Below are 26,973 nucleotides of genomic sequence, written 5' to 3' on the forward strand. Positions count from 1 at the left end.
TTGGTTGTCCCTCTTTGGTTCTTTTCTCTGAATAAGTTTCTTTTTGATATAAAAAGCATCCTAAATACTCTATACCACCACACAGCTCTGTCATAGAAATCCTGAGTATAATCATCCATAATCTACTTAAATGAAGTGTCGATTAACTCAGAGCTTCAGCTGTTGGTAATTAAAAACAGCGTAAAACTGCATTTTCCCTCGTGAGATCAACAAAGTATCTCCTTCCTTCTTCTTCTTCTTCTGCTGTCTGTTTTCACCCTCATCCTGAGACCAGCCTTGTGCATTCACTCCACCACCTTCATCATAACAGTCGTCACTCATCATTTCAATGATCAAATACTCTGTTGGAGGCCAACACTGATAATAAAAACAATATTTCACACCTGTATTAAGACATTCGGGTCTTGAAGCAGCCACCAAAAGTGATCCACTTTTGGATCAGTTGACTGTAGAAAGATCCCTTAAGCTCTGCAGAACCTTCAGACCACCTACAATAGCAGCCCTGAACTCATCCAGCTCCTTCTTGTAGTTCCTGCCAAGCCTTTCTGGGAGATGTTCTGTTGGGAGACACATGATGGATGACTGCTTGTCTTGGAAGTGGGTTTATACACATAGAGAGATACTCCAGAGATAAACAGAAACGACTCTAGAAAGAGACTTGCCTGTGTGTGTGTGTGTGTGTGTTAGCTGTATCTGTGTAAATTAGGGATTGGACTCTGCTGCTCCATTCATGTAATTATCTCCAACTATTTCATTTTTTAAAAGAAATAAATTATATTCTCATTATATTTGGAATTTAACAACCATTCATTTGGAATACTGATTTCTTGTATATTTTTCTGTCCACATTCTTCATATTGTTAGAATACAGTATAAAACTTTCATATTTTTTTAAACTTTAATTTAGAGGAAAAGGCAGTAGCAGCAATAGAGCAGCGGCAAAATATATTGCAAACCTTTTTAAATAATAGAAGTTAATTTATTGGTAATTACATTAAGAAAACATTTATAGAGTATCCTGTGAATGTATATTATTTCTGTGCTTCTCTGGTGGACAAGAACGTCACCTATTGATACACCTCTATCAGTCTACCTCTCATCTATGAGGACAATGTTTTTGGTGTTTTGGTTTTTAAATTCTCCAGTCGGTTCAATTCCAGTCCATCTACTGGGAACAGCAAGAGCGGGGGGGGGGGGGGGGGGGTGTACCACCACCTCACATCATAGATTGTTCCTGCTCAGACGGCTGAGGTCTTTTGGAGTACAGGTGGTTCTCCTGAGGTCCTTCTGTGGTGGTACCAGCTGTCTTGTGTGGAGTTGGACAGGCAGCATCTCAGCCAGGGACAAGAGGTTGGACAGACTGATAAGGACTGTCTCAGGGCTGTCTCCTGAACAGAGGTGATGGGAGAAAGCTAATCTGTCATTTATGGTGGAGAAGAGAAGCCTTCGCCTCCTTCACCGACAGACGGCTCCAGCCAACATGTGGGAAGAACTATATGTAATTTATAATTTAAGAACAGTCGCGATGCTCCTTCCTGTTTACTGCCATGAGGAAAACACAAATCTCTGTTAGCCTGCACATTATTGCACTGGTTATAATAGTTATATTCAAGTGTAGTGTTTTTGGTTTTACAGTGCATCCATTTCTTCCTATTTACTCTATGAGGTATTACCTTTCTGTCGATTAATTTTTTTAAATATCTATTTGAATAATATATTTTTAATCTTTCCCTTAAATTGTCTTTATAAATAACGGCTTATCTTACCTCATCCTATCTTATTATAGCTTAGCTTATCCTTCCGCATCATTTGAGGATCTATATCTCGTCTGTATCTTTTGGCGGATGAATACATTTTCCAGGCAGGGCGAGGAACTGTTTATTCTCTAAAGCTGAACATTCTCTAAAATGTTGCTGCACAAACGGATAAAACTTCGGTAAAGGTAGGATGCATTTATCTCCATTTATCGTCGGATGGTCGTGTCATGCGACATTTAGTCTGTAGTCTAGTAGTTTGGCCGCCAGCTGCTTTTTGAAAACAAAAAAATCCAGGTAACAGGTGATGCTCTCTGCATCACCTGTGGGTGTGTTGCTCCTCACTAGCGGCTAACGGTAGCTGCCGTTAATCTATATTTATCTTCATTTATTCTTCAGATTTTGACCAATGTAATGGAAAGTGAAAAACAAACTACTGAGAGAGAGACGGTGCCTCAACATCTGACAAGTTACAAGCTGATTATTGACCCTGCCCTGACTAAAGGATTCTACAAGGTGTATCGTTTTGATGGGATACGCTTTAATATACCTGTAAGCATATTTATATTTATATTACAATATTCCTGGTGTTTATCAGGCTTTTGCCTGTGTTATAATGTGGTTGTTGTTGGTAGTTGGCGGATTTACCAGCAGGATTGGAACCTTTGGACACGGTCAAAGATCCACGCATCTGCAGGCTGTGGAGCAGAAATAACAGGACCTGGCTCTTACCTGCTAAATTTAAGGTATTTCCACAGAGATGTTGTGCAGACAAAAATGGATTAAACACGTTTAATCCTGTGAGGATGAAGCTTTTTTTTCTCCTCTCCAACAGATTTACCCCAAACTAGTTTATCAAGAAGCAGAATAAATGGTGTGCAACAGTTTATTCCTTTATTATTGCCTCAGATCAACCAAATCAAATCAATCTTTATTTATATAGCGTCTTATACAATCAAAATTGTTAACCAGTAATTAGACGTAGGTGAGACACATAAGGGTAATTAAGGGAGGAGGGAGGGACGTTAGAGAACACAAGGAGGACAAAACTGAAAACTGAATAAAGTCAAATGTACACAGCAGATGGATCCTATCAGTGAATTTAGTTACATCAGACCAAGAATAATTCCGCTTATATCCTTTCAGGTGGATAAATGGTACATCGGCCCAGTCCCTCCTAAAGAACTCACCATTTCCAGGCTGAATGACAATGTCAGCGAGGCGTTCTTGACCAACATGTGCAAAATCCATGGAAACACCGAAGAAGTGGAGATATTTTACAATCCAAAAAACAAAAAGCATCTAGGAATTGCAAAGGTCATCTTTGATACAGTGAAGGCAGCGAAAGACGCCGTGCAGCACCTGCACCAGACATCAGTGATGGGAAATATCATCCATGTGGAAATCGACCCTAAAGGTAAAGAATCAGAAGAAAATACTCTTAAAAACATACTCTTTCTGGCCCTCTGGTAGAAGATAAAAGCTTAAGTGGGATTAGTTGAGTTTAGAATCTTCTGTCATTCATACATTGTGGAGAAAAATGTATTAGTTAAGTCAAAGTTAAGGCTCTGGCTTACTCGAAGGTTTGACTCTGTAAGCAACAAATTACATTAAGCATGACAGAAAAATGTAAATATGTAGAATATAAACCTGCCGCCAATGATTGAAGACTCTAATTTTCCCTCATGTGGGCAGAGAGTGACCACTGGTTTACGCGCTGGCTCATATTTTATATCAGCGGTCTGACGGCGTCTTCGTGGACAGTTGTCGTGCACCTCTGTGTTCCATGCATTCATACATTAGCAGGACCACAACAACCAACGGGCCTCTAGCAACAGTCTGGCTTTCCTATCATTGCTTATTGATGGTATTGAATAAGTAAAAGCAGATGTCTTTGTCAGGTGAAAACAGGGAACGTTACATCCAGCTCCTCCTGCGTGGCCTTTACACCCCTTGGACGTTGCCAGTCGGCAGCAGTGAACAGGCGCTTCAAGGCTTGATTGACAGTTTGGCAGTAAATACATTAGTCTTCCCTAAACACATAATCACGTGTCTATGAGTGTCCTTAAAACACTGCTGTTCTCTTTTCTTTATCCTATCTGTGTGTCACAGCAGCACAGCAGTGTGTCCAGCCCCACAATGATTGCCACACCCCTTTCCCAGGACACAGCCTACTCCAGTATTTGCCAGGATACACCTTGCAGCTTCATGTGTACACCATGCTCTCAGGGAACCCCCCGCACCCCTTTCTTCTCCGCCACGCCTCTCTCCCAGGACTCTTGCTACTCCAGCCTTCAGGCAACTCCGGTCCTCCAGGGAGAGTCTTTTACTCTCAGTGTTCCAAAACCTTTAAGGAAAGACGTCTGCAGCCATAAATCCACGGGCCCTCACAGGGGCAAAGTCACGGACTTCTTCTTTTTGAAGAAACCACAGCCACCACACGCGCTTTGTGCACCTTTACTCAGTAGTAGTCAGGATCTTGAAGTGTGGGATGACAGTGCACAATCCTCTCCTCACAACAGTACAGTGTCTACCCCCCTTCAAGAACCTGTGGTTTCTGCAACTCCAAATTCATCCTATGGAAACTGCGCGTCTTCAGCAACTCTCAACATTAATATCACACCAGTTGAGTCTATTAGCTTTTCCAAACCCTCTAAAGTTGAGAGCCTGGACTCCCGTATTGAAAGTTTGCTAATAAACAGAAAGAATTCCCCTCTTTCAGTCATGTGTGGAAAGACTCTGGAGGCTGATGTGTCCTCTGAAGACCGCCCAACTAGTTCAGCCAACTCCCTCCCGGCCTCAGACCACTTGCCCACTTCCTCTGCATCCTGCGCTACCAGCTCTGAAAGGGATTCTTCACTTACGGAGGAAAACGAGGAGGATGAAACTGCACAAGCGGTGTCTTTTCTAACAAGACATGCACAATCTCCTCGCTCACCTGACATCACTCTGGCAGAATGCAGCACCGGAACAGAAGCGAAACAGATGCAGCCATTCCTTCGTTTAAAGGTACTACACTGGTAATGTTAGCATTTCGTTTCTTTACCTAAATTATGCTTTTACCAACGTTTTACTCAAGTAAAACACGTACAAGCAGTACATTTTCCACTTTTTTTTCTTAATCTTAAACTTCCTTCCTACCATTTATATATATGAAGTTTATTGCATCACCTGATATACTCAGTAGAAACCCCAACTTAACAACAAATAAATTGTTTAATAAAACAATACATACAAATGAGGAAAAATTGGATAAAATGGGCCTTTTCTACAGATTTTTGTTATATTTAAGACACTTAAAGTCCATTAGCATTTTCTCATGTCTCATGCTGAGGGGTACTTTATTACCCCTCAGCATTTCAAAAGTTACATTTTTCACCCAAAGTAAGATTCCTATTTCTATTAATAATTAAAATCCAGTCTTTCTGCCTCATCCAGGAGCATCAGGCAGCAGATGAAAATAACGCCAACAAGTCACCCGCACCAACAGAGGAGACCTCTTTTGCTCACCCTCCATCCTTTCCCTCTACAGAAAACGCCTCTCTTCCCCTTTTTAGAATTCAGTCGAACTGTTCCCAGCCAACGAAGACCCCCTTTCCTTTACCCATCCCTCCATTTCCTCCTGTCTCACCTCACCTGCTGAATGGGACAATTCCCTTCCCCCCTCCAGGGTGGGTCCCGCCACCAGGCCAGCACATCCCCATCCCACCTCCCACCATTCCTCCTCCTTCTCTTCCCGCTCCACCTACATTTCTCCGACCCCCTCCACCTCTGATGGTACCACCATGTGTTCCACCACCTTTGTTCAGATTTCCATTTCCCATGGTGCCCCCTGCTCCTTTGGATACAAGTTCTCAAAGCAATGGCACTACTCCTCTACCTTTCCCACTGCCTCCCTGGCCTTCACCTTTCAAATTTAACCCCTTTGTCCCGCCGCCAAACTTCCCAGTTGTGAGGGAAAATCCCCATAAGCTTACAATAGAAAAGGTTTTACAAGTCATCATTGATGAGCTGAAGGTAATTATTAAAAAGGACATCACACGTAGGATGATTGAAGGAATTGCTTTTAAGACGTTTGAAGACTGGTGGGAGTGTGAAGATAGGAAAACAAAGGTAATTCCTTAAATTCTAAATAATTACAAGTTTTAGAAAGATGAATTTGCTTTTCTTAACACGGTTTGTTCATCGTTACTGTTGTAATTCTATTCACTAGATGCAGGATTCTACTTTAAAAGGAGAAACAACCGTTGGGGAAAAGAGCAGAACTGCAATTAATCCCCATGGATGGCTCAGGATAGAACAGGGCAAAAAACCTCCACTGCCATCTTTCAAGGTAAACTAGTGCTGCCATGACAGTACTATACTAGATCACTAGATGGATGCATTCCAGCTATACAGAAAGGAGGTTCTACTGTTATAATAATGATGGTTCATAATGTATACACTCAGAAGCTCCTGCACACAGCTAATGAACATTTCCTTACATTAATGGTAGTTCCTGTCATAGTTACAAATGTGGCCCACAGAGTTTTAGGGAGCTATTTTAATGGGTCTCAAATTAGTGTACAAATTATATTGCTGTGTTTTTCTCCAGCAGGTGTCTGCGCATGAGACACTAGGCTGACTTTACAGTAGTCGACCCTGTCGTCTAGTAGTGCAATTGTATTTTTACATTTTTAAATAGATTATAATTTCTTGCCAGAGTCAGATTTATACAGAAAGAAGTCTGATTTCACTTGTTCAAAATACACAAATATACAGTAGAAGATGAGTATTGATACTTTACATTTTCAGTCTTGTAAAAGTAACGTGCCGTTTCCAGCCTTTTTCCTGATTGATGTCATGTCATAAAACGTTTAATCCTGCAGGTAAAACGAAAACAAATCTGTGATTCTGCCTCATCAAAGGACACAGACAGTGTGTTAAGCTCAGCTCATGACACCTCTGGTCAGTGTTTTGGATCAAATCTTTCCTACTTGGTTACAATGGCTGCAACTGTCTGCTTCTGATTGTGGTTTTTTCTTTTTTCCAGTTGAAAAACTGAGCGATGACACATTTATACCTAATAGAGCCAAACGCAGACATGCAAGACCACATATGCTTGACTCCGATGATGATGACGATGATGATGGAGATAAAAGAAAAGAAGCTTACACAAAAGAAGAAACTTCAGACCAACCACATCAGGGTTTGATGACCGACGATCCTCAAAGTTTGGTAAAGACTTGATTTTCTATGGGGATAGTGCCATAAGCTGAAGATTGTTCAGTGAATTCATTTTATTTATTTATTTTAATATAAAACTTGACAACATACGCATACGCTAGGTCCCGTTTCCGGGTGGTTGTGGCGATAACTATGAAACTATAGAAGAATCTACAGTCATAAACACGACCTGAATCATTAGAAACATCAAACAAGCAGTTGTGTTCAAGAAGCAAACTGCATCAAGAACCACTTGTATTAATTAAACGTTAATGAAGAGGGGTTAATCAAATATGGAATTAGCATGTTTGTGTGTTTTTTATTAGTATACTGAATAAATTGAGAATGTTTTATGGCTGTGTTATTTACTACAATTTTGTCTTTAATTCAAAATTGGCATATATTACAATAATTATCAGTTCCATTAAAGAGCACATTTAATAGCCCATAAATAGAAACAGCATAACAACAGTTAAGGACAGAAGGACAATACAATCACTTAAAAGCTTGTCTGTAAAAATGGACTTTAAGAATAGATTTGAAGGAATTGTTTGCTCCCAAGACCACAAAAGCCTGGTCATCTTTGGTCTCCAACCCTGACTGAGGAACAACCAGAAAGGACCCACCGGAACATCTTGGGAGTCAACAATTCATGTTGGGATCAGACCCAAATTTTAGAATTCAATTTAAATACATTTAGAAGATTTGACCTTCATCCCAGTTGCTTCATACTTCTGGTGAGAGCTGGAGGGCCGGTCTGCCACCCCATGGTTCCGGAGTGCCCCCCCAGGGTTCCTCTGGCAAGCCTTTTCCAGAGCTACTACAACACCCATGTACACGGATTGATGAAGCTCGCATGTCCCTTCCAGCACCCTGGCAAAGGTCAAGAGCAGGTCAACCGTCCCACAACCAGGACAGACACCGCACTGCTCCTCCTGAATCTGAAGGTCAAATCTCCTCGCTAGTACCCTGGCATAGACCTTCCCAGGGAGGTTGAGCAGTGCGATCCACAGACACTACTCCCCCTGCACATATTGTTGCAGGGACATGTTAACTAAGATATCAGAACCTTAAGGCGCTCAGGGTAATTATGAATTGGAATTTCTAAGGATTGCATAACACATTTCCTGTTTTGGTTGTAATTAGTCTATTGGAGACGGTGATGATGAGGCTGAGGAAGAGGTGGGAGCACAGAAATATTCGCAGGAGGATTCCAGCATCTTTCAAACCACTGAAGACGTCCAATGTTTAGGTAAAATCTACCTCCGGTCATAATACTGCAATACTGAATACTACTGAAAGTAACACTTGAGTTTACACTTGTGTTTATTCCACCCATCAGATGATATGTCACATGGCAGCTCCCCTAGTGAGTTCTCCTCTGACTTGGACTCCTCTGACTCGTCCCACTCGGAGAGTTCTGAGGAATCATCCTATTCTGAGCTCAGTCTTGAAAATGAAGACATGCAGGAGGAGCAGCGTGCGGACGACAGCAGCGAAGACTGTATCATAGTGTCGTCAGACGACGAGTCAATGCAAATAGAGGCTCCCATGACCCCCTTGGCCCCACTAACCCCGGGTGCTGAGCTGGACCTATGTCTAGAAAACTGGTCGGGTCCCTTCGACGCGGAGGACCCCGAGGACGGCCGTTGCAACTCTTGTCAGCACGACATCTGTGAACTGGACCCTGTTAGTGGGTTCCAAAACAGTGACTCCCCGGAATATGCACCATCCCAGCCGCTTGTAGGATTTCCAGGTGGATGTTCAAGATTTTGTGGCGCAATGATTGATGATAATTGACAGCATTAGAGCCGATGTATGCATAGGAAACCATAATTAAAGTTCAGACCTCTTATAATATGTTCTGTAATGAGAACACATCAGGAACGCCGATAATATGGTCGTATCAGCATTTTCCAAGGTATCATGTAACACCTTGATCGGCAGTCTTGTAAACAGAAGCTAAAAGGGTTGTGTGTTATAGTGTAATCGTGAAATGTGTTGATAAAGAGTGGAAACTGTGGTTTTAGAACGTGTTTGTCCACAATTTTCTGTCATAGCAGAGCTGGACCTTGACGCAGAACTGGAGGATCCTGCCTCGCTACAGGGATCTGTTGTGGAACCCCTGAGACCTGTGACTCCGACAGGTATTGTGGTGGACAGTGACCCCGACTTGCTCCTGAGAAGTAAGCCGACGTCCCCAACAGTGCAGGAGATGGACCGACCGCAAACGCCGGGAATGGGGATCGTGTTTGAACTGGAACCTGAGGACTCGGCTGATGAAGCACACACTGAGCCTTTCCCAGTTTCCTCCACGCCGTTGCAGACATTATACCAGGACAGACCCAGGACGCCTGGCCGAGAGAATAAAAATTACTGGACCCTTTGCAATTCTGTGGGTGAATCTGACAGGGAGATGGCAGAATGCAGCACGTGCAGGCTGCCTGCTGCCTCATACGTCAGAGCCCCAAAGACTCCTGGGAGGGACATCATCCTATCCCGGGGAGATGTGTTCTACAGGAGGAAAAACACCTCACAAACCCTTTTGTGCGACTCTCATAGCGTGTCGTCACCATGCTGCATCTCAGACTCCTCTTCACTCTCTTCAGATGGGAGGGAAACCTGGAGCGGCTCAGGGGTACGGGCCAAACCCTTGCAAGGACTGGAGAACATGCCCGGGCGTCTTTATGAAGGAAGCTGGAGAGAGAGCGAGGACGCTTTCCTGGAGAGAAAACACAAGAAGTTAAAGAGGAGGTGGAAACTCTCTCAACGGCAGAGATCACTCAAAAGAGTTGGAGTTTCTCCCTCCTCTTACAGGCGCCGTTCACCTGGTGGGGAAAGGAGGATTCTTCACAAGGTCTGGGAGGATGGCCTGGATGAAGAAGATTCCGAGCTGCTGCACTGTGCCTATGACAGGCTGCAGGCACAGGGCTGTGGCCAAGGGTGGATCAATGACACCCTGTGGACACCTCACCCTCATATCCTCCTTCTAGTGGCGTGATCTGCCTGCGATGCAGAACATTTTACGTGCTTTTTAATCATAAATGCCGGATTCATTCATGATACTGATATATTTGGCTATTTTAATGGGTGCCACTAGAGGCAGAGGGAGAAAGACAAGTTAGCTGTTGTGATGGATGTTTATGTTCAACGGAAGGGTCACCAGAGTGGATCTGAGCTTCCGATGAGTTCAGTGTCCGAACATACATTTATCTTTTTACTTTCAGCTTGTCATCCTTAACTGCTGCTTACTGACAAAGGTTCCCACTGAGAAGGAGGACAGACCTCAACCCTGGCTACCTCAGCACAAAACCGGCTCCGCTCGGAGTGAAGGGTTCTACAGAACCAGTACCAAAGATAAACGGACGTATATGAACAACACAGATCTGTCCGCTGAGCTTCCATCTACACAGGTATTCAAGAGGTGCAGTTGGGAACGTCTCAGCATCTATTTTAACACTTTTAGTGCTGACTACCATCAAATATTGTTCAGGGAACGGGCGTCGCCGGCCAACAGTCAACATCACTGCGTTGGGGATCCGACTTCAGGTTGGAACAGCGTCGTCTCCTGTCTTCGTTCAATTGTGATAGTGACCTGCTCAAGTTCAACCAACTGAAGGTGTGAAAGAAACTGCCGTGACAAATCTATGCAGAAAAGTTTGCTACTGTCATTTGGCCTCCAAATTATAAGACATTGACCAATTTCTTTCCCCCTCCTGCTGAACAAAATAACAGTTCCGTAAGAAAATGACCCGTTTCAGTCCAAGTCACATTCATGAGTGGGGCCTGTTCGCTATGGAACCTATAGCAGCAGAAGAGATGGTGATGGAGTATGTGGGCGAAATCATCAGACAGGTAGGAGGCACACAAGTTCTCACTGGGATGTTTTTGCTTTCTCTATAATTAACACAGTAGCTCCTTAAGAACCTTTGCTCGTTTCAGGTTCTTCTCACTTGGAATATAAAAGAAAATCTCTTTTATGTCTCTTTAGGTCATTGCTGACATGAGAGAGCAGAGATATGAAGAAAGCGGCATTAGAAGCAGTTACATGTTCAGAATTGATCAGGAAACTATTATTGACGCCACCAAATGTGGAAACGTGGCCAGATTTATTAACCACAGCTGTAATGTGAGTAACAGTCACCTGTGTCGATGTTAAATGTTAATAATCAGAAAGTTGACACCTGATCATGTCTTTTGTTTGCAGCCTAACTGCTACGCAAAGATCATCACTGTGGAGTCTCAGAAGAAGATAGTCATATACTCCCGGCAGCCAATCAGCATCAATGAAGAGATCACATATGACTACAAGTTTCCTTCTGAGGACACAAAGATTCCATGTTTGTGCAGAGCCACTGGCTGCCGTGGGTCCTTGAACTGATTATAGAGAATGGCCTGTTTAGAGCATCAGGCTTTGCGCCATATGAACACACATCTGGGAAAAACATCATTTGAAAACAATACGGTGAGACGTGCGGAGGGGAAAGGAGGACGGTGCTCCATGGGAACGATGCAGGACCATCTGTCACAGCTCAAATCTACCAAGGAAATGATCATTTGACACCTGGCATCAATATCCTGAATAAAATCATCTAATCAAAAAGTTATGATCAGAAAAAAGTAACACAAAATAGCCTCAAGTTATGTGGCTTTAATATACAGTATATTTATGTATATACGGGGATCACTGCTGTTGCCACTCCCTCAGTTCTCGCCAATTCGTCCATCTTTATTTATATAGCATCTGTTACAATCCGTATTGTCTCGGTGCTTTATAGAAACCCCGGGCCTAGAACTACAATTCAATGCTGGGTGGTACAGAGGTGCAGTTAGTATTGTCACCAACTAGTCAGAAGGTTGCAGGTTCAAATTTCCCTTGTGAAGTTTGCATGTTGTCTCCGTATGAATGTGGGTACTTCCTCCTGCAGACCAAATGTGAATGGTTGTCTGTGTTTCCATGTTAACCCAGCGATCAGCTGGTGTTCATCCTGCCTCGTGGAAAGCTGGTTTTCATTTAAAGTTTTATTGGCATGAAAGTAATGAAACGATATCTTGTTCAGGTTTGTGGTCAATTTAACAGTAATCCAAAGAGTGGATATAAAAAGTCTCCACCGCCCCGGGAAAATGAACAGATTTTGTGACGTATAAAAATAAGACCAAGAGAAGCCAACATATTAATGTGACTTATAATGTAAACAGTTGAAATCTTGGAGGAGATTTAAAAAGCATAGAATAACCTTGTGACACAAACATTCAACCCCTTAAACTAACACTTTGTTGTGGCCCCTTTAGATTTCGTAAGAGGTGAGAGACTATTAGCATTAGTCATAGCTTAGAGATATTTACCTACCGGTACTCTTCCTGGTAAAATCACCACACCGCTGGGTTATTGTTGTATTGAACGGTGTAAATTCTTTTTCGTTGTTATTTTTCTAACTGAAACTTCTTGTTCTACTTGACTGGAATGAGGAATAGTTTGTTATTCCTTCCACCTTGACAAAGCCCTGATTGTAGATGAAGGAAAACTTCCCTAAAACATGATGCTGTTTCCATCAGACTTCACTGGGGGATGGCGATCTGTGGCTCACGTACCTTCTTCTTTTACATCACAAAGACCTGGAATTTTAAGGGATGTGTAGACTACTTATACCCACTGAAGTACACTTAAAATAAGGAATTAATAAGCGTAACCTCTTGATGGCTGCCCGAGTCAAAGTGTAAAGATTATGTTTTCATTAATGAAAGCTGAAATTGTGTCTCGCTTGAGTCAAGCCTGTATAAATAAAAATGGTTTATTTTTAACACCTTTTTTCATGTCGCTGTAGTCCTCTCAGTAACTGACAAACTCATGAATGGATCGTTTCAGGTCCATCAAAGAGGGTTTTAAATGAAGAACTTAATATAAATGAACAGCTGAAACATTACCTCTTTGGGTCCACACGTTCTCTGAGACTCCAATTGGTGCTACAACAGTCAGAGTTCCTCTGGCCTTCTGGTCCACTTCAATGGCTTCAAAGAGGGACCTGAAGTTTCCGGCCCAAAAACCCTGAGGAGAAATGTTAATGAATCAGTGATGAGGTCCCAGATCGCCCGAGATTGTGCTGAACATAGTAGTTGTCCTGGTCCCTTCACCTGATGGTTATGCCTTGGAATGACTCCCAGGAACACAGTGGGGCGATCCTGAGCTGGTTTGCTGAAGATCTGCAGTCAATAACCGCTGCCACCATAGTCCACCGGGATCTTCAGCTCCCTGACACCAGTAATATCACAAGAAATTCCTCCAGTTTGTTACTGCTCAAGCAAAGTAAGGGGCTGATTGAGCATAGCAGCTGTTTGGTATTTGCTGAAGGTGACACATTCTTGACATGATCAGACCACAAACACAAGTGACACAATCGTATTCATTAGTTGACTTTACATGGACTTTTGTTTGAGAACATGTAGAAATGTAGAAATCTGCCTTTTGCGTTGTGAGCTGCAGAACATCCAGGTCCTCTGAGATTTGAGCCTCTCAGTCTTTCAGCCTCCCCCTCAGCTTCTCACAGATTAGCCTCCATGCTCCTGTGCATCAGTCAACGGTAATGCAGGGTTCTATCCCAGTGATGCATTGTGGGACACGTCCACATTCATGCCTGATTAGATTGACTGCAGTGATAATATCAGATGTATTCATGGCAATATGCTGCATTCCAGACCCTCCGCAGTACTCCACATACTCCTTTAAATGAGAAGATTAAGACTCTTGTGGGCGCAAATGTAAATCTCATCCCACATATTAGCTCTCAAGGACATGCCTGGATCTGATGGATGGATGGATGGATGGATGGATGGATGGATGGATGGATGGATGGATGGATGGATGGATGGATGGATGGATGGATGGATGGATGGATGGATGGATGGATGGATAGGTGGATGGATGGATGGGGATTTGTTTACCTTGCACTCTAGCTGGGTTCTGAGCTAATGTCCATCTCCTTCAGAGCATCTTGGTTGAACCTTTGGAGCCATCAGGAAGCTCTTGAGTTTCATTCTTCCAGACCCAGACCCTTTGTTCTTCTGGAGACCCTCCAGCATCTGTTTCCTGCCTTTTTGACATCAACCAATGAGCTGCCTCAGTGGAAGAACTGCCCCCCCCCCCCTCTCTTATTTTGGGGGGTGGAAAACGAGATCCAGATGTCAACACCCACTTAAAAAATGCAAAGTCATGGTGAAAGCTACCAAAAGGCACAAAGACCCGTTTCATCCGTTTCCCCTGCTGTCGCCCACCTGATCGATGAGATGCAATCAGAACACAGAACAGGAGCTGTAACATTTAAGCTTTAAAGAGACCCAATATTCCCAGTTCACCACTGGAACCATCTCATCATCTGGCTGATTTCCATGATGGATGAAGTCCAGGTTTCCTCCTGACGGTTCTGATATCTTGGAAATAAACGTAGACTCAAGGGTCCTTGAGGGTGGAAGCCCAGCAGGAACCTCCATCCCTGAGGGGTGTCACCACCACACTGCAGCCCACAAAAGCAACGCTGCTCTGCTTCGTTTATATTTAAGTATTTAATATTTAATAACTGCCCCTCGCTCTAACATGGTGACATCACACCATTTGTTACTGGGAGCAACTATAACTGAAGCATGAGAATCAGTCTGCAAATGCAGAACCTGCAGGAGGAAGTCATGCAGGGGAATCATGCATAAATACCATGAGAGCGCCACCTGCTGGTGAGCAATGCACCATTCGAGCTGACGCTCTGCCAGCCCTGATGAAGCTCGATGTGCGTGGGATTTAGTCATCCCCCGGAAAACACAAGGCAGTATTTTTGCATCAGAATGACCAAGAAAGCTGCCCTGCTCGTGCTGAAAACAAGAGCTAATGATGATTTCAGGCAGAAATCAGCGGGATCAACAAATTAATCTCAAGTCTTTGCTACAGAGTAGTCAATACCTGCACCGAGAAGACTTATACAGCAAAGATGTCCAGTGCAGCGTAACGTTCCAGCTGCTTCAGAGGATGTCCAGATGTTCCTGCTCAGTGGTGAGAGGAGGTTCACTCATGCAGGGCTCGTTGAAAAACCTCCCGCCTATTCAGCCTCCTCACACCTGCTTCTACATCCATAACTGTGACCGGCTGTTGAATTTTAGAGTGTAAACCAATCATTTTATTGTTTTTTTATTTATAATTACAAATAATTGCTACAGTTAGAACACATCAACCAGTCAAAACTGTACAAATTTACATGTAAAAGTTGTGGGATGAATAGTGATGATATAGGTGCGTGCTGGTATAGTGCCCCATTGCAAGTATTAAAAACGTTCACTTCGAGTCCTTTAGAAACCACTGTCCTGTTGTGCAGGTGGACAGTTGGACCTCAGCACCTCTGGGTGTGAGAGGACACCTGTGAGTCCAGTCATGGACGCTGACACGGACACTTTGTCCCCCAAATCTGGAGCAAAAGCAGCGTGTGTTCAGCTCTGTCCAGGATGTGGATGGAAAGTTGGATTGTTGGTGGATTTTTGATCCTCTGAATGATGGAATCAGCTTTTAAACAGAACAAACAGATCATCATCATCTTCATCACCACCACATCATCATCATCATCACCATCATCATTACAATCCTCCTCCTCCTCCTCCTCCTCATCATCATCATCATCATCACATCATCATTGCCATTGCATCATCACAAAAATCATCATCGCCATCACCACCACCATCATCATTACAATCATCCTCATCATCATCATCACGACCATCATCATCATCACCATCACCATCACCACCATCATCATCATCATCACCCTCATCACCATCATCATTGCAATCCTCCTCCTCCTGCTCCTCCTCCTCCTCCTCATCATCATCACATCATCATCATCACCACCACCACCACCATCATCATCATCATTACAATCCTCCTCCTCCTCCTCCTCCTCCTCCTCCTCATCATCATCATCATCATCACCATCATCATCATCATCACCATCATCATCATCATCATCACCATCACCATCACCATCACCATCATCATCATCATCATCACCATCACCATCACCATCACCATCACCATCATCCATCATCATCATCATCATCACCATCATCATCATTGCCATTGCAACATCACCAAAATCATCATCGTCATCACCACCATCATCATCATCACCATCATAATCATTACAATCATCCTCATACTCATCATCATTATCATCACCACCATCATTAATATCATCATCACCATTATATTGTCACGACACTGTCATCATGGTGATGATGATTACATCATCAGTATCATCTCCATTGTCATTGCCATCATCACCCTCATCACCACCACCACCACCATCATCATCATCATCATCATCATCATCATCGTCATCATCATCACTACCATGATAACCATCATGATCACCTCAAGCACAATCAGCATCAACATAATCATTGTTGCCTTCATTCTTATCATGATCATGACATCATCATCATCAGCAGCAGCAGCAGCAGCAGCAGCAGCAGCAGCAGCAGCAGCAGCAGCAGCAGCAGCAGCAGCAGCAGCATTATTATCATGACCATAATCACCTTCACCTTTATCATCCTCATCATTGTCACTACTTGATATTGCAGTAACTATCAATGATGAGGTTAAACAGTAAAAAACAAACAACTGGCCGCTCTCACACCTTTCGTTCTGAGCTTATCCACACAGCATGCTGATGAAGGGCATCACTACAACCTGCTCTACATTCCACAAACAACTCACTCCAGGGAGCTTTTTCACTATTCCTTTGGGTTCCGCCCATCATGGAGGGACCGTGAGATGTTTGTTTGTCATGCTGCTGCCAGGAGGTTCTCAGTTGTCATGGGAAACACGTACGGTACAACCATAGAGCACATGACTGATTTCACACTGTCAGCTGTGGGTCCTGTTCCTCATTGACTGTTTATGTGCCCACAAAGGATCCTGAAATGCATTTGGGAAGAAAATCTGTTCAAACATCTGCTTCTGACGTTCAGTCAAGGGGCTCACACTGACCTTCAAATATTTGTCAATCAAAATCAACTCAAATTTAATGTATATCTGATCATTATAATTACAGATATAGGAGTTAATGTCTAATCTGACTGTGGATGAAGGTATCAATGGTCCAGGGCCCTGTTTGCATCTCCAGATGTCCTCATGCGGAGCTCCGGGCAACTCCACCTTTAGATATTGATGGACCGTTTTCAGGATCAGCAAAACTAGAGAAAATTGAGACAGGCAGTAATATGTACATTTAAGTGACATGAATGTAAAGATCATTTTTAAGGGAGAGGTGCTGCTGTATCATAGGAGCACCCAGCAGTCTGAGCATGTAGCAGCAGAACTGAGCATTTCTGTGTTCACCTTAATCATCAAAGGGAAGGAGAACAAAGTCTAGTTTCATTTACCTTCTGAATGCTGATTTATTTGATATTTGACGTGCTGATCTCTTGCACTCTTGCTTAATCACCGCGCTGCCTTGCAGTAGATCTGAATCCCCTGGTGTTCAAACTCTCTACAGACCTGGAAAAACCCTCCCACCGCAACACTCCTCATGTTGTTGTAGTAGCTCAGCACAGGTGAGCAGAAGAGAACTGTCAGTACAAGAAGCAAAGAAAATGAGCAAATTGCCAACTGAAGCAAATCCACGGATTGTTGTGAATGGAAAGCAGGATGAGCTGGACCAGCAAGAGAAGCAGGCTGATCCAGCCTCTGCAGCAGAAGAGGGGATCAACCCTGTACGTCCAGAGGAGGAAGAGGAGGAGGACAAGAAGATCCAGGACAAGTTTCAGTCCGTTTTTCAGCAAGTGCGCACCCAGATTAGATCCCAGGTGGACACGAGGACCTCTAGCAGCAGCATTCTGGAGCTAATGCAAAAACTGAAGGACAGAGAAGGAAGGCTGGAGCAGGAGGATGACCAGGGCAACCAAGAGGAGGTCGAGCCTGGAGAAAGCACAGTGAAAATGGACGCAAAGCAGGAGGAGCTGTGTGAAATCTTTGGAAAGAAGCTTGAAGCCACTCAAAAGACTTTGAGGTATGAGATTGAGTCTCTGATTTCGCAGGTGCGGGCTGAATCGCAGGCCTACACTGAGCAGGCTGTTAAAGCTTTGGAGTGTAAGATGTTGAGCAATCAGGCTCTTCTGCAGCCTCAGCATCCCAGCCAGAAAAAAGTTCCCGACAAGAAACAACAACCCTCAGCCTTGTCCTCACTGGCCTCTAGGAGAGGAAGAGTCCTGACTCGCACCATGACCACCATCATCCCAAAGACATGTGCTCCCGTCTTGTCTGGCCCGCACGCCAAATCAGAGCCAACCAGCTTGCGGAGGAGTGAAATCTCTGGACCAGTGAGGAGAGATCCTTCTCTTTCCCTGCCGGGCAACAGGCTGTGCCAGGGTCGCAAACCAATTCTGCCCCCCGCTACACCAGCGGCAAAACCAGTCTGGGCACCGGTTTAACAGGTAACTGAGGAGGTTTAACAGGTAACTGAGGAGAATACTTACTGACGGCCTCCATCATCTCGTCCAACTGTCTCTGTTTCAATCAACTTCCCTGTTTGAATAAATAAATGAGTTGGAAAAAAAATACGGATGTAAGAAAAATAATTCATCTTGTGATTCTTTACATTTGTGGAATGTCTTCATTAAAATAGGTATTTTTTACACTTTACAGTGCTCATTTAAACCAGGTAGTTTCCTAGCCAGTCTGCATTATTTGTTCATTTTATTTAAGGTTCTCATTGATCCATTGACACGAACTGGTGGTTCATCTGGTACAGGAGACAACATTATTATTGGAATTTAGGTTTCTCTTATTGTGTTGACAGATTAAAGAAAAAACAAAATACAGGCCCAAAAAACAACAACAAGCGCAACGTGTCTGCTCGTGTTTAATTGTTGTCTGAATGACGTTTGGGTGATAGAATCCTTTAACTGCAGTGTGAAATATTTACTAGATCACCAACAGATGGCAGCAAATCACAAACATCGACTGGAGAAGCGGATCGCGTCAGATCATCAGATAAGCAGCGCCGAGTGCTGCTTCACTTCTGATTCCCAGAATCTTTAAAAGTAGGATGAGCTCCTGGGGGAGCTGCCTCTCCTCTCCTCTCCTCTCCTCTCCTCTCCTCTCCTCTCCTCCTCTCCTCTCCTCTCCTCTCCTCTCCTCTCCTCTCCTCTCCTCTCCTCTCCTCTCCTCTCCTCTCCTCTCCTGTCCCGTGTGTGTGTGTGTGTGTGTGTGTGTGTGTGTGTGTGTGTGTGTGTGTATCTACAGGTATCACTGATACCACAGTTGTTCACTGACCTCCAGCCTGAACCTTGTAGCCTAATATATCATTTAATCAAAGTGGGAGCAAAAAGAATTTGCTGCAGCTAAATGTGCTAATTTACAATTTATTACAATTACACTAAATGTGGGTAATGTGTCAACACAGACACTGTGTGCAAAAAGCCTTCATTGGGGGGAACAAAGAAGAGTCCTGAGATGGTGATGGCAACATTCTGAAAGCTACATTCACACATGTAACTGACAAATACCACCTGCAGCCTGTTGCTGGGCTCAAAATGAATGAGTGAAAGTCACCTGAGCCCTTTGATAGCCAACTGTGGAGACCTGGTCCAGCACCTGAGTGCCCCCCGCAGCTGAACTGGCACTGGGGCGACCCAGTGACAGGAGGAGCATTTAGCTGCGGAGCAGCCACAGGAGTTGTGTGTCGAGTCGATGCTGCATCTCCACAATGGCCGGGATAGAGAAGGATGTGAAGAGGATCTTTGTGTCTCAGGGACCATGAACCAGGGAGCCCTGAGCGCACATATCCGGAGCGGGACAAGAGCCCAGCACATTCAGGTCTGGCCAAGCCATGCTGTCCTCGGAAGCAGCATCTTTCGCCTAACGATGTCCTTTATCATCCTCATCAAATCCTCATCATCCTCACCAACCCCAACGTCTGCAGCAGCAGCAGCAGCAGAAATCATTTGGGCCCTCTATTGTTTTCTTCCAGATATAATATATGTAATATACTATCTACTGACACAGCGTGACATTTAATTTATCTTGCAGTGTAACTTAATGTGTTAAATTTCAACACTGACAACTTTGTCCACATGTGAAAACAATTACAGGAGTTTTAACTAAATCCTGATGTACAACAGGAATGTCTCCATACAGCAACAGTGAATAACAATGACAGGGTGGTGGTGATGAAGGTGTGTGCGTGTGTGTGCGTGTGTGTGAGGGGGAATTCAAAATACTCAACTTCCTGATCACCTCTTGAATGTGCCTCAAACAGATTTGCATGAAAACACTGAGCTCATGTAAATTCAGCATTTTTCCACCCAGAGGCCACTTCCAGGTTCAACCACAGAAAAGATGGTGCTTGTGCTGATTCGTGAGTACTTTACAGTCGTCCAGCGGGATGGGGGGGGGGGGGGGGGGGGGGGGGGGGCTGTGAAGGGATCACTCATGTACTGACATGAAAGACAAAACAAAAATACTGTTCAGATCATACAGTTAGATTCATGAAGCAAAAAAATTTATAGATTTGGAATAATGATAATTCTTTCTAATACTCAATTTACCAAAGGTTTGAAGTCAAATTTCTACACCATTCTTATCTTCTGATACTGATTTATTTCAAGAACCACCATAAGAAAACATTTAAAATGTGTTTGTCATGAAAGTTAAACAAGTGGAGTGCCAGCGTGGGGGGTGGGGGGGTGGAGAGGGGTCCCCACTTCCTTGTTTTGGAGGATCAGTCTCTGCTGTCTAGACTACTGTAAGACTCCGGTACCCAGACTGGAAACACAGACACTTTGTGATTAACTGTACGTCCTTAATCCACTTGACAGTTACTCATCTAAAGCTGTCGATGCTTAAATCACAGTTCAAATCCAAACAAGCGCAGGAGATCCATCCAGTTTCTGCCACTTTTCCCCTTCCGGGGTCTAAAGCCCAGCAAATTGATGCATTATTGATGATGTTAGCGTAGCAGATGATCCAAATACAGCTGTATTTAACAGTCAGATGCTGTTAAGTCTATACTTTATATTTAGAGTATCTATTAAATATGATACACTATTTTAATGTAATTACATTATGTTTTAAGTACATACATTTCAGCACTTTCCTACATGAACATACATTTATTGAGGATTTTTGTTAGTGTAAAACCTAACTCTGATTATTTAATAAATACTTTTAGTCCCATTGTCCACAGTTATGTGGAATTCTATGTCCATCGTTCAATATTAGACTAAATTTAAACTGCGGTAACTAAAAAAACAACCCTAACCAAAATTAGCAGTCAACCACAGTCCAGCTAACATCACTACTCTTATTTGAGCTTGGTCCTGCTCAAGGTTTCTTCCTGTTAAAAGGTTGTTTTATTTTCTGCTACTATTGCTTGTTGGGGTCGGGGGGGTCAGGCCCCAGGCTTCTGTTAAGCACCTAGAGACAACTATGATTGGAAACATCACATTTGCTATGATTAGCTGTTTGTCATGTTATACTATATGCAGTAAATAGCCCATCTGCTCCAACATGCTGAGGTCAGGTGAGTATTTCTGACTCCTCGAGTTCCAAGTAGCCAAAAACAAAGGTTATTAAAAGCGAACAAAAGTGTTCATTTGGAAAAAAACAACTTTTATAACTTCCACCCATCTGCAGGTCACTGAATGAAGACCTATTTACATGCACAGACAGGAAAAGGGAGCCCACACTCCAACCAGACAGATAAATACCACAACGGTCCTCACACAGTTGGTAAAAGTTAATATAGACGTAGTTTAAAAACGGTGCTCTACAATCCATCCTGTGTGCAATGAGGAAGGGAGCGACAACAAACCTACTTTCTCAGTGACACTTGTCCACCTGTTTCCAGACCATAACACACACACACACACACACACACACACACACACACACACACACACACACACCCTGGGTGGGATGGAGCAGCACCACAGCTAAGGGGAGGTGAGCAGTTGTGTTTTGTCAGTTCGGATGTAGCAGCTCACACTGGCGACAGGCCGATGATGCTGCTCTGCAGCTTTTATGACTTTAACATCTTCCACTTGCTGCGAAGACACTGAGCAAGATCCCGTTTTGCATTGCAGCCCACGATTTAGTACCAGACAGTCTGGCTTCTGCAGCAGACACAAAAAGGCAGCAACGCTACGCCGTCAGTGTCCCACAACGGCGCTGTAGAGAAAGCAAAACAAAAAACAAAGAGATTAATGAAGCCACTTCTATTATTCTGATCCATTTCATGTCCAGTAGATTGACATGGTTGAGCTCTCACTAAGAATAGTTTTTCAGCACACACCCAAACATCCTCGCACAAGCGGGTCATAGAGGCCACACAGGAAGCCAAACAACATTTATGTGTGTTTACAGCCCGTTGGCCAACTGTTGTTTTTGTGTCTGTGGTGCCCTCCGCATACAGCCGTTGCTGCGGTCAGCTGCTATTCTGGGTGACTTCTTCCAAAGTGGGCCTGCGGGCTAACAGCATCAGACAAGCTGTCGGCCCAGCTCATCTCAGTAATAACAAGTCTGCCCAGTTCAACATGCGTGAGTGACCCCACCCTCCACACACGGCTCTGAAGCCTTTTGTTACCAGCCTCATATTAATCATTAAGGGCTTGAGCGGTCATTTACAGGCATGATTTACTGGATAGTTAAACATGATTTAATCACTGATCCATGTTCACATGTTGTTTTATTGAGACACCGCTGACATTAAATCATTGACCAAATCATTAGTGAAAGAGGTTATAGTTATAGTTGTGGTGTTACTTTATGTTTTTTGTGTCTTAAACCGCATGAAAAGGTTGATTTGGTCACTGCCTCAGGTTGATGTTGATCGCCTCTCTGGCGTTGATCTCTTATTAGACTTTGCATTAGTCAAACAAGTAACACTCCTGATCACCTAATAGACCTCTAAACTGCTTCATGGTTCTTGAAGTATGAGGGAACAAGTCGAGGCATGAACGTGCCCGTCAGGGCGTTAACACGAGAAAATCGCATGAAGCTGCGTCGTGTTTATGAGGAAGCAAAATTAATTAAAAATCCATTAATGTCCAGTCACATCATCATTGTAGTTTTGTTTAGAGGAAAAAAAAACACAAATCATCAACACACAATGATGGTCTCTTAACTGGAAATCCTTCTGAATTCAGAAGATCAGAAAAATGTTTCCTTTATAAATCATTCAAAACAGAATCTGAGGGAATTTTATGAAGATTAAATGTGTGAATGCGCTGAGGCCCACACATCCATCACGGTGCGCTGCCGCGCCATCCGTGTGTGTGTGTGTGTGTGTTAAACCTGCTTTGTGCATCGCTGCATGGACAATAAATAACATGTGATCAGAATGCAACAGGTCATGAATCACAACACTTCACTCGGCTTCACATGTGTTTTGCTTTAACTGGGACATGTGACCCTCTCACACTTTCACCATTTCTCTCATGAACCGAAACATATAATAAAGAATGATTATAGAACATAAATGGAGTTTATATCAAAAGCTTTTGTGGCCTTTGTTGTGATTATTTTAAGACACCTATTGCCTATTTGCATGTATGAATGAAAATAATGAGATTTATTCTGAAAGTATTTTCCTCTAATAAAAATAAAGAATAATAGGTGTGATTTCTGCGCATATTACTGGTATCCATTGTTTTATTGATGTCTTGTTTAGTGTGATTGAGCATCTGGCAACAGCAGCACCACTCACACAACCCCGAGAATAACTCCCCCCTCCACACACACACACACACACACACACACACACACACACACACACACACACACTGCTCCCACTGCACTCCGGAGGGACAGTCGTTGACTTGTACAGGGGCCAAGACACACACACACGTGCGTGCACACCGCTGGGACAATCTTTTTTGTGACCACCTTCAAATCAAAGGTTCAGAAGACCCGCTTGTTTTGTTAGCCTGCAGAATTAGCTCGGCTGTAACATTTTATGTGATTGTCACAGTCAGTAACCTTGTTTTGCATCAATTGTGAGTACTTTAACCTGCTGCTGGTGAAACCCTTTGATTGAAGTCACTGCGGTTAGATTCAAAGTATCGAATACACACTGGGAGGATAAAGGTTGATTTGCCTAATCCGGTTACAGTCTGGATACTGGCTGTGAATCAATAGAGATTAAGGATCTATTAGTCCTTGGGTGGAAACCGAATACATGACATGCATGACAAAGCTTTGAGCCTCTGCAGATACTCACCTCTACAATAACAGGCTGGCGCAATGAAACTGATGTGAAACTACAGCAGGAAGGACAGACAGCTTGAAATGAGCCCGAATATTTACATTTAATTTTTCCTTTTCAAGGCGGGTGACAGAAACTTTCAAACACTCAGTGAATTTACAAGATCATAAAAGTAAATCTGTAATACAATAGTTAGTTACAGCAAGGTTAAGAAAGGAAAACATATGATAGACCCTTTATTTACACAGCTCATCCCCCCCCCCCCACCCCCCCGAGTGCCATGAAACCTTCCTACCTGACTCCACCCAGGTCCCAGCAACATTTGTCCACTGCCATCTGCCTGTCTGTCTTCCACACAAACTATATAATTAAGCTGCAACACCTTTTCTCCCCTTACTTCACCCCCCCTCCCTCCAAGCACCCCCTGCAGCCCTTCACAAACAAGCTTTAAAGAGGATACCATCCCATTTGATTTCCCCGCTCACACCATCTTTCTTGTTTTCCGACCAAGTGCTTCTAAAACAAGGGAATTACATTTTAAACCACAATAAAAAGCTATGGTATGAAAATACTGTACATATTTCAGTGTTTCAGAGTTCAGAGAAGTCCACAGCGTGTACAGAGCATGGACCTCCCCGCGAGGAACTTTAAGGATTTCATGACTTTGAGCAGCAACAAAGTTCACCATCTCATCTTACCGCTTCCGGATTACCAGTGTCTTTTCTGACAAGAGTTCCGCCGGCTGAAGCCGGAGCCGTCCCGCAGCTCCGCGCTCCACCACGCAAATCCAGCATTCACACCTTGGTGGCGAGAGACTGGACCTCTGACTTCTGAGTCTGGGCGCTGAGGGTAGATGACATGGAGCTCATGTGGCCATGCATGGCCTTCTTCAGGTTGAGCAGGCACAGGCACTGGGAACGGAAGCGCAGGTCGAAAAAGGCGTACAGAAGCGGGTTAAGGCAGCTGTTGACATAGGCCAGACAGGTGGCGTAAGGATGCGCCAGCAGCAGGAAGCGCAGGAAGCCGCAGGAAGTCGGCGCCAGGTTCAGGTAGGAGAGAGCGTCCATGCTCTTCAGGACATGAAAGGGAGTCCAGCAGATGGCAAACACCACCACCAGTGTGGTGATGATTTTAAGCAGTCGTTTCTTCTTCTGGTCCTCTTTGCGCAGGTTGTTGAAATGGCGCGTGACCGTGCAGCCGATGAAGCAGTAGAAGATGGTCATGGCCAGGAAAGGCAGGAGGAATCCCAGAGCCGAGGACGACAGGCTGAGTCCGGCAATCCAGAGGAACTCGTGTCTCTGGTTCCTGGTCACCAGGCTGAAGTCCATGGCACAGGTGGTCCGGTTGCTGTTTTGGTCATTCATGGTGGTGCGGAAGAGCAGCGTGGGCACCGCCAGCAGGCCGGACAGAAGCCAAATGGCGCCCAGGGACGCCAGCATGGTGCCGCGCGAGCGCAGCCTGCTGCTGGACAGAGAATGCACGATGGCCAGGTAGCGATCAAAGCTGAGGCAGGTGAGGCAGAAAACGCTGGCGTACATGTTGACCAGAACCACGTAGCTGCTGATCTTGCACAGAGCAACCCCAAAGGGCCAGTGGTAACCCAGCGCCGTGTACACGGCCCACAGAGGTAAGGTCACGACGAAGGTGAGGTCGGCAAAAGCTAAGTTTCCTATGTAGACATCTGCAGCCCGGCGTTTCGATTTGGACCTCCAGACGGTGAAGATGACGATGCCGTTGCCAGACAAGCCCAGGATGAAGATGAGCATGTAGAGGACCGGTATCAGGGAGTAGGAGGGCTCCCACTCTGAGAAGTCACAATCGGTCTCGTTGTCGTCGAAGTAGTCATAGTTCTCTGCATACTCTGCAGTGGTGGCCTCCATGCTGCCTTGCAAAGCACAATCCTCAGGTTTTTTTGGGAGAAACCGTCCGACGCGGCTCCAAATCTCCGGAGCAGAGAAGCAGCGAGTGGAGCGAGGTTCTGCTGGGAGTAGCAGAATGGGCCTGAGCGTGTGAGAGAATGACTGTCTGTTGGTGTGGTCTGCATTTTTAAATTCAGCCCTCCACACCCCCAGGTTCCCTCCCAGGATGGACCTCCTCCTCCTCCCCCCCCCCCCCCTCGACTACTCCCCAACTAAAATATCTCCCCTTTAGCCCTCCCCCACCTCTTCTCTCTCACCTCGTCTGTTGGAACCTTTATCCCCCTCCAGACAGCAGCTATGGAGTGTTTCACACAGCACTTCCACTGGAACCTGTGAGAACGTCTTTAAACCTATTTACGCATGAAAGACAGTAAAATAAAGAGTTGTTTTCATCTTTCTTTAAGCTGAACACTGATTCCACTTCATAACTCTCTATATTTTTCTGAATGAATGTGCTTCTTAAGTGTTTTCTTGAATGCAAATTAAGGAAACTAGTTTATAATGCACTTCCCAATCTAGTTTAGAAAGTGAGTCTTTACCAGCGACATTTTTAAATAATTAATCTCTCATTCGTATAGAAAGTGACCACTCTGGGAGCTGCATTGTTGGAAGCCTCTGCCTATCTTTCAGACAGATAATTTACTTTTTTTACTCTGTCTTGAACAAATATGATTAAAAGATACAATTTTCATAGTTTTTACATGAATATATTGCAAGTGGCAATGCAATAAATGTGATTTAGATGATGATATTAGATTAAATAAGCCTGGCTTTATAGCCACCTTTTTAAGACAATCAAACAGCTCTTCTGCGGGTTCTGACAGCAGACCCAAGTTGGACAACTTGCTCTGTCTTTGC

General features: G+C 44.1%; 2 protein-coding genes and 1 long non-coding RNA gene across 7 annotated transcripts; 1 reads left to right on the forward strand and 2 right to left on the reverse strand.

Moving 5' to 3' along the window:
- Positions 1-1,839: 1,839 nt before the first annotated feature.
- On the forward strand, positions 1,840-12,753 carry LOC101071694 (histone-lysine N-methyltransferase SETD1B-like). 5 transcript variants are annotated; one of them, XM_029830311.1, is made up of 18 exons: positions 1,840-1,942; positions 2,154-2,306; positions 2,390-2,500; positions 2,901-3,171; positions 3,656-3,768; positions 3,867-4,763; positions 5,193-5,867; positions 5,968-6,087; positions 6,623-6,701; positions 6,787-6,971; positions 8,106-8,211; positions 8,302-8,715; positions 9,020-9,937; positions 10,212-10,372; positions 10,453-10,578; positions 10,695-10,814; positions 10,951-11,088; positions 11,167-12,753. In XM_029830311.1, exons 2-18 carry the CDS (start codon positions 2,169-2,171, stop codon positions 11,338-11,340), a joined length of 4,746 nt encoding a protein of 1,581 aa, XP_029686171.1. In that variant the 5' UTR covers positions 1,840-1,942; positions 2,154-2,168; the 3' UTR covers positions 11,341-12,753. The 5 variants fall into 5 exon arrangements, with proteins under 5 accessions (XP_029686171.1, XP_029686172.1, XP_029686173.1 ...); XM_029830312.1 differs by having other exon boundaries at positions 9,023-9,937; XM_029830313.1 differs by having other exon boundaries at positions 3,870-4,763.
- LOC115247704 (uncharacterized) lies at positions 9,544-14,019 on the reverse strand. The gene is made up of 5 exons (XR_003886801.1): positions 13,899-14,019; positions 13,092-13,209; positions 12,885-13,005; positions 9,788-9,965; positions 9,544-9,681 (listed from the first exon to the last, which is right to left on the reverse strand). It is a non-coding gene; the product is annotated as an uncharacterized lncRNA (long non-coding RNA).
- A 10,266-nt stretch (positions 14,020-24,285) lies between these two features.
- On the reverse strand, positions 24,286-26,225 carry LOC101064053 (apelin receptor A). The gene has a single exon (XM_003974452.3). It carries the CDS (start codon positions 26,074-26,076, stop codon positions 24,991-24,993), a length of 1,086 nt encoding a protein of 361 aa, XP_003974501.1. The 5' UTR covers positions 26,077-26,225; the 3' UTR covers positions 24,286-24,990.
- Between the last annotated feature and the right edge of the window lie 748 nt (positions 26,226-26,973).

Source organism: Takifugu rubripes, chromosome 21, assembly GCF_901000725.2.
Source record: "Takifugu rubripes chromosome 21, fTakRub1.2, whole genome shotgun sequence".
Taxonomy (NCBI): domain Eukaryota; kingdom Metazoa; phylum Chordata; class Actinopteri; order Tetraodontiformes; family Tetraodontidae; genus Takifugu; species Takifugu rubripes.

Excerpts from the sequence above, each read along its gene's own strand:
- LOC101071694 (XM_029830311.1), top strand. The coding sequence starts at position 2,169 with ATGGAAAGTGAAAAACAAACTACTGAGAGAGAGACGGTGCCTCAACAT. Across the intron at positions 3,172-3,655 it reads TGTGGAAATCGACCCTAAAG|GTGAAAACAGGGAACGTTAC; the intron begins GTAAAGAATCAG and ends TGTCTTTGTCAG. Across the intron at positions 10,579-10,694 it reads TCAAGTTCAACCAACTGAAG|TTCCGTAAGAAAATGACCCG; the intron begins GTGTGAAAGAAA and ends ACAAAATAACAG.
- LOC101064053 (XM_003974452.3), bottom strand. The coding sequence starts at position 26,076 with ATGGAGGCCACCACTGCAGAGTATGCAGAGAACTATGACTACTTCGAC.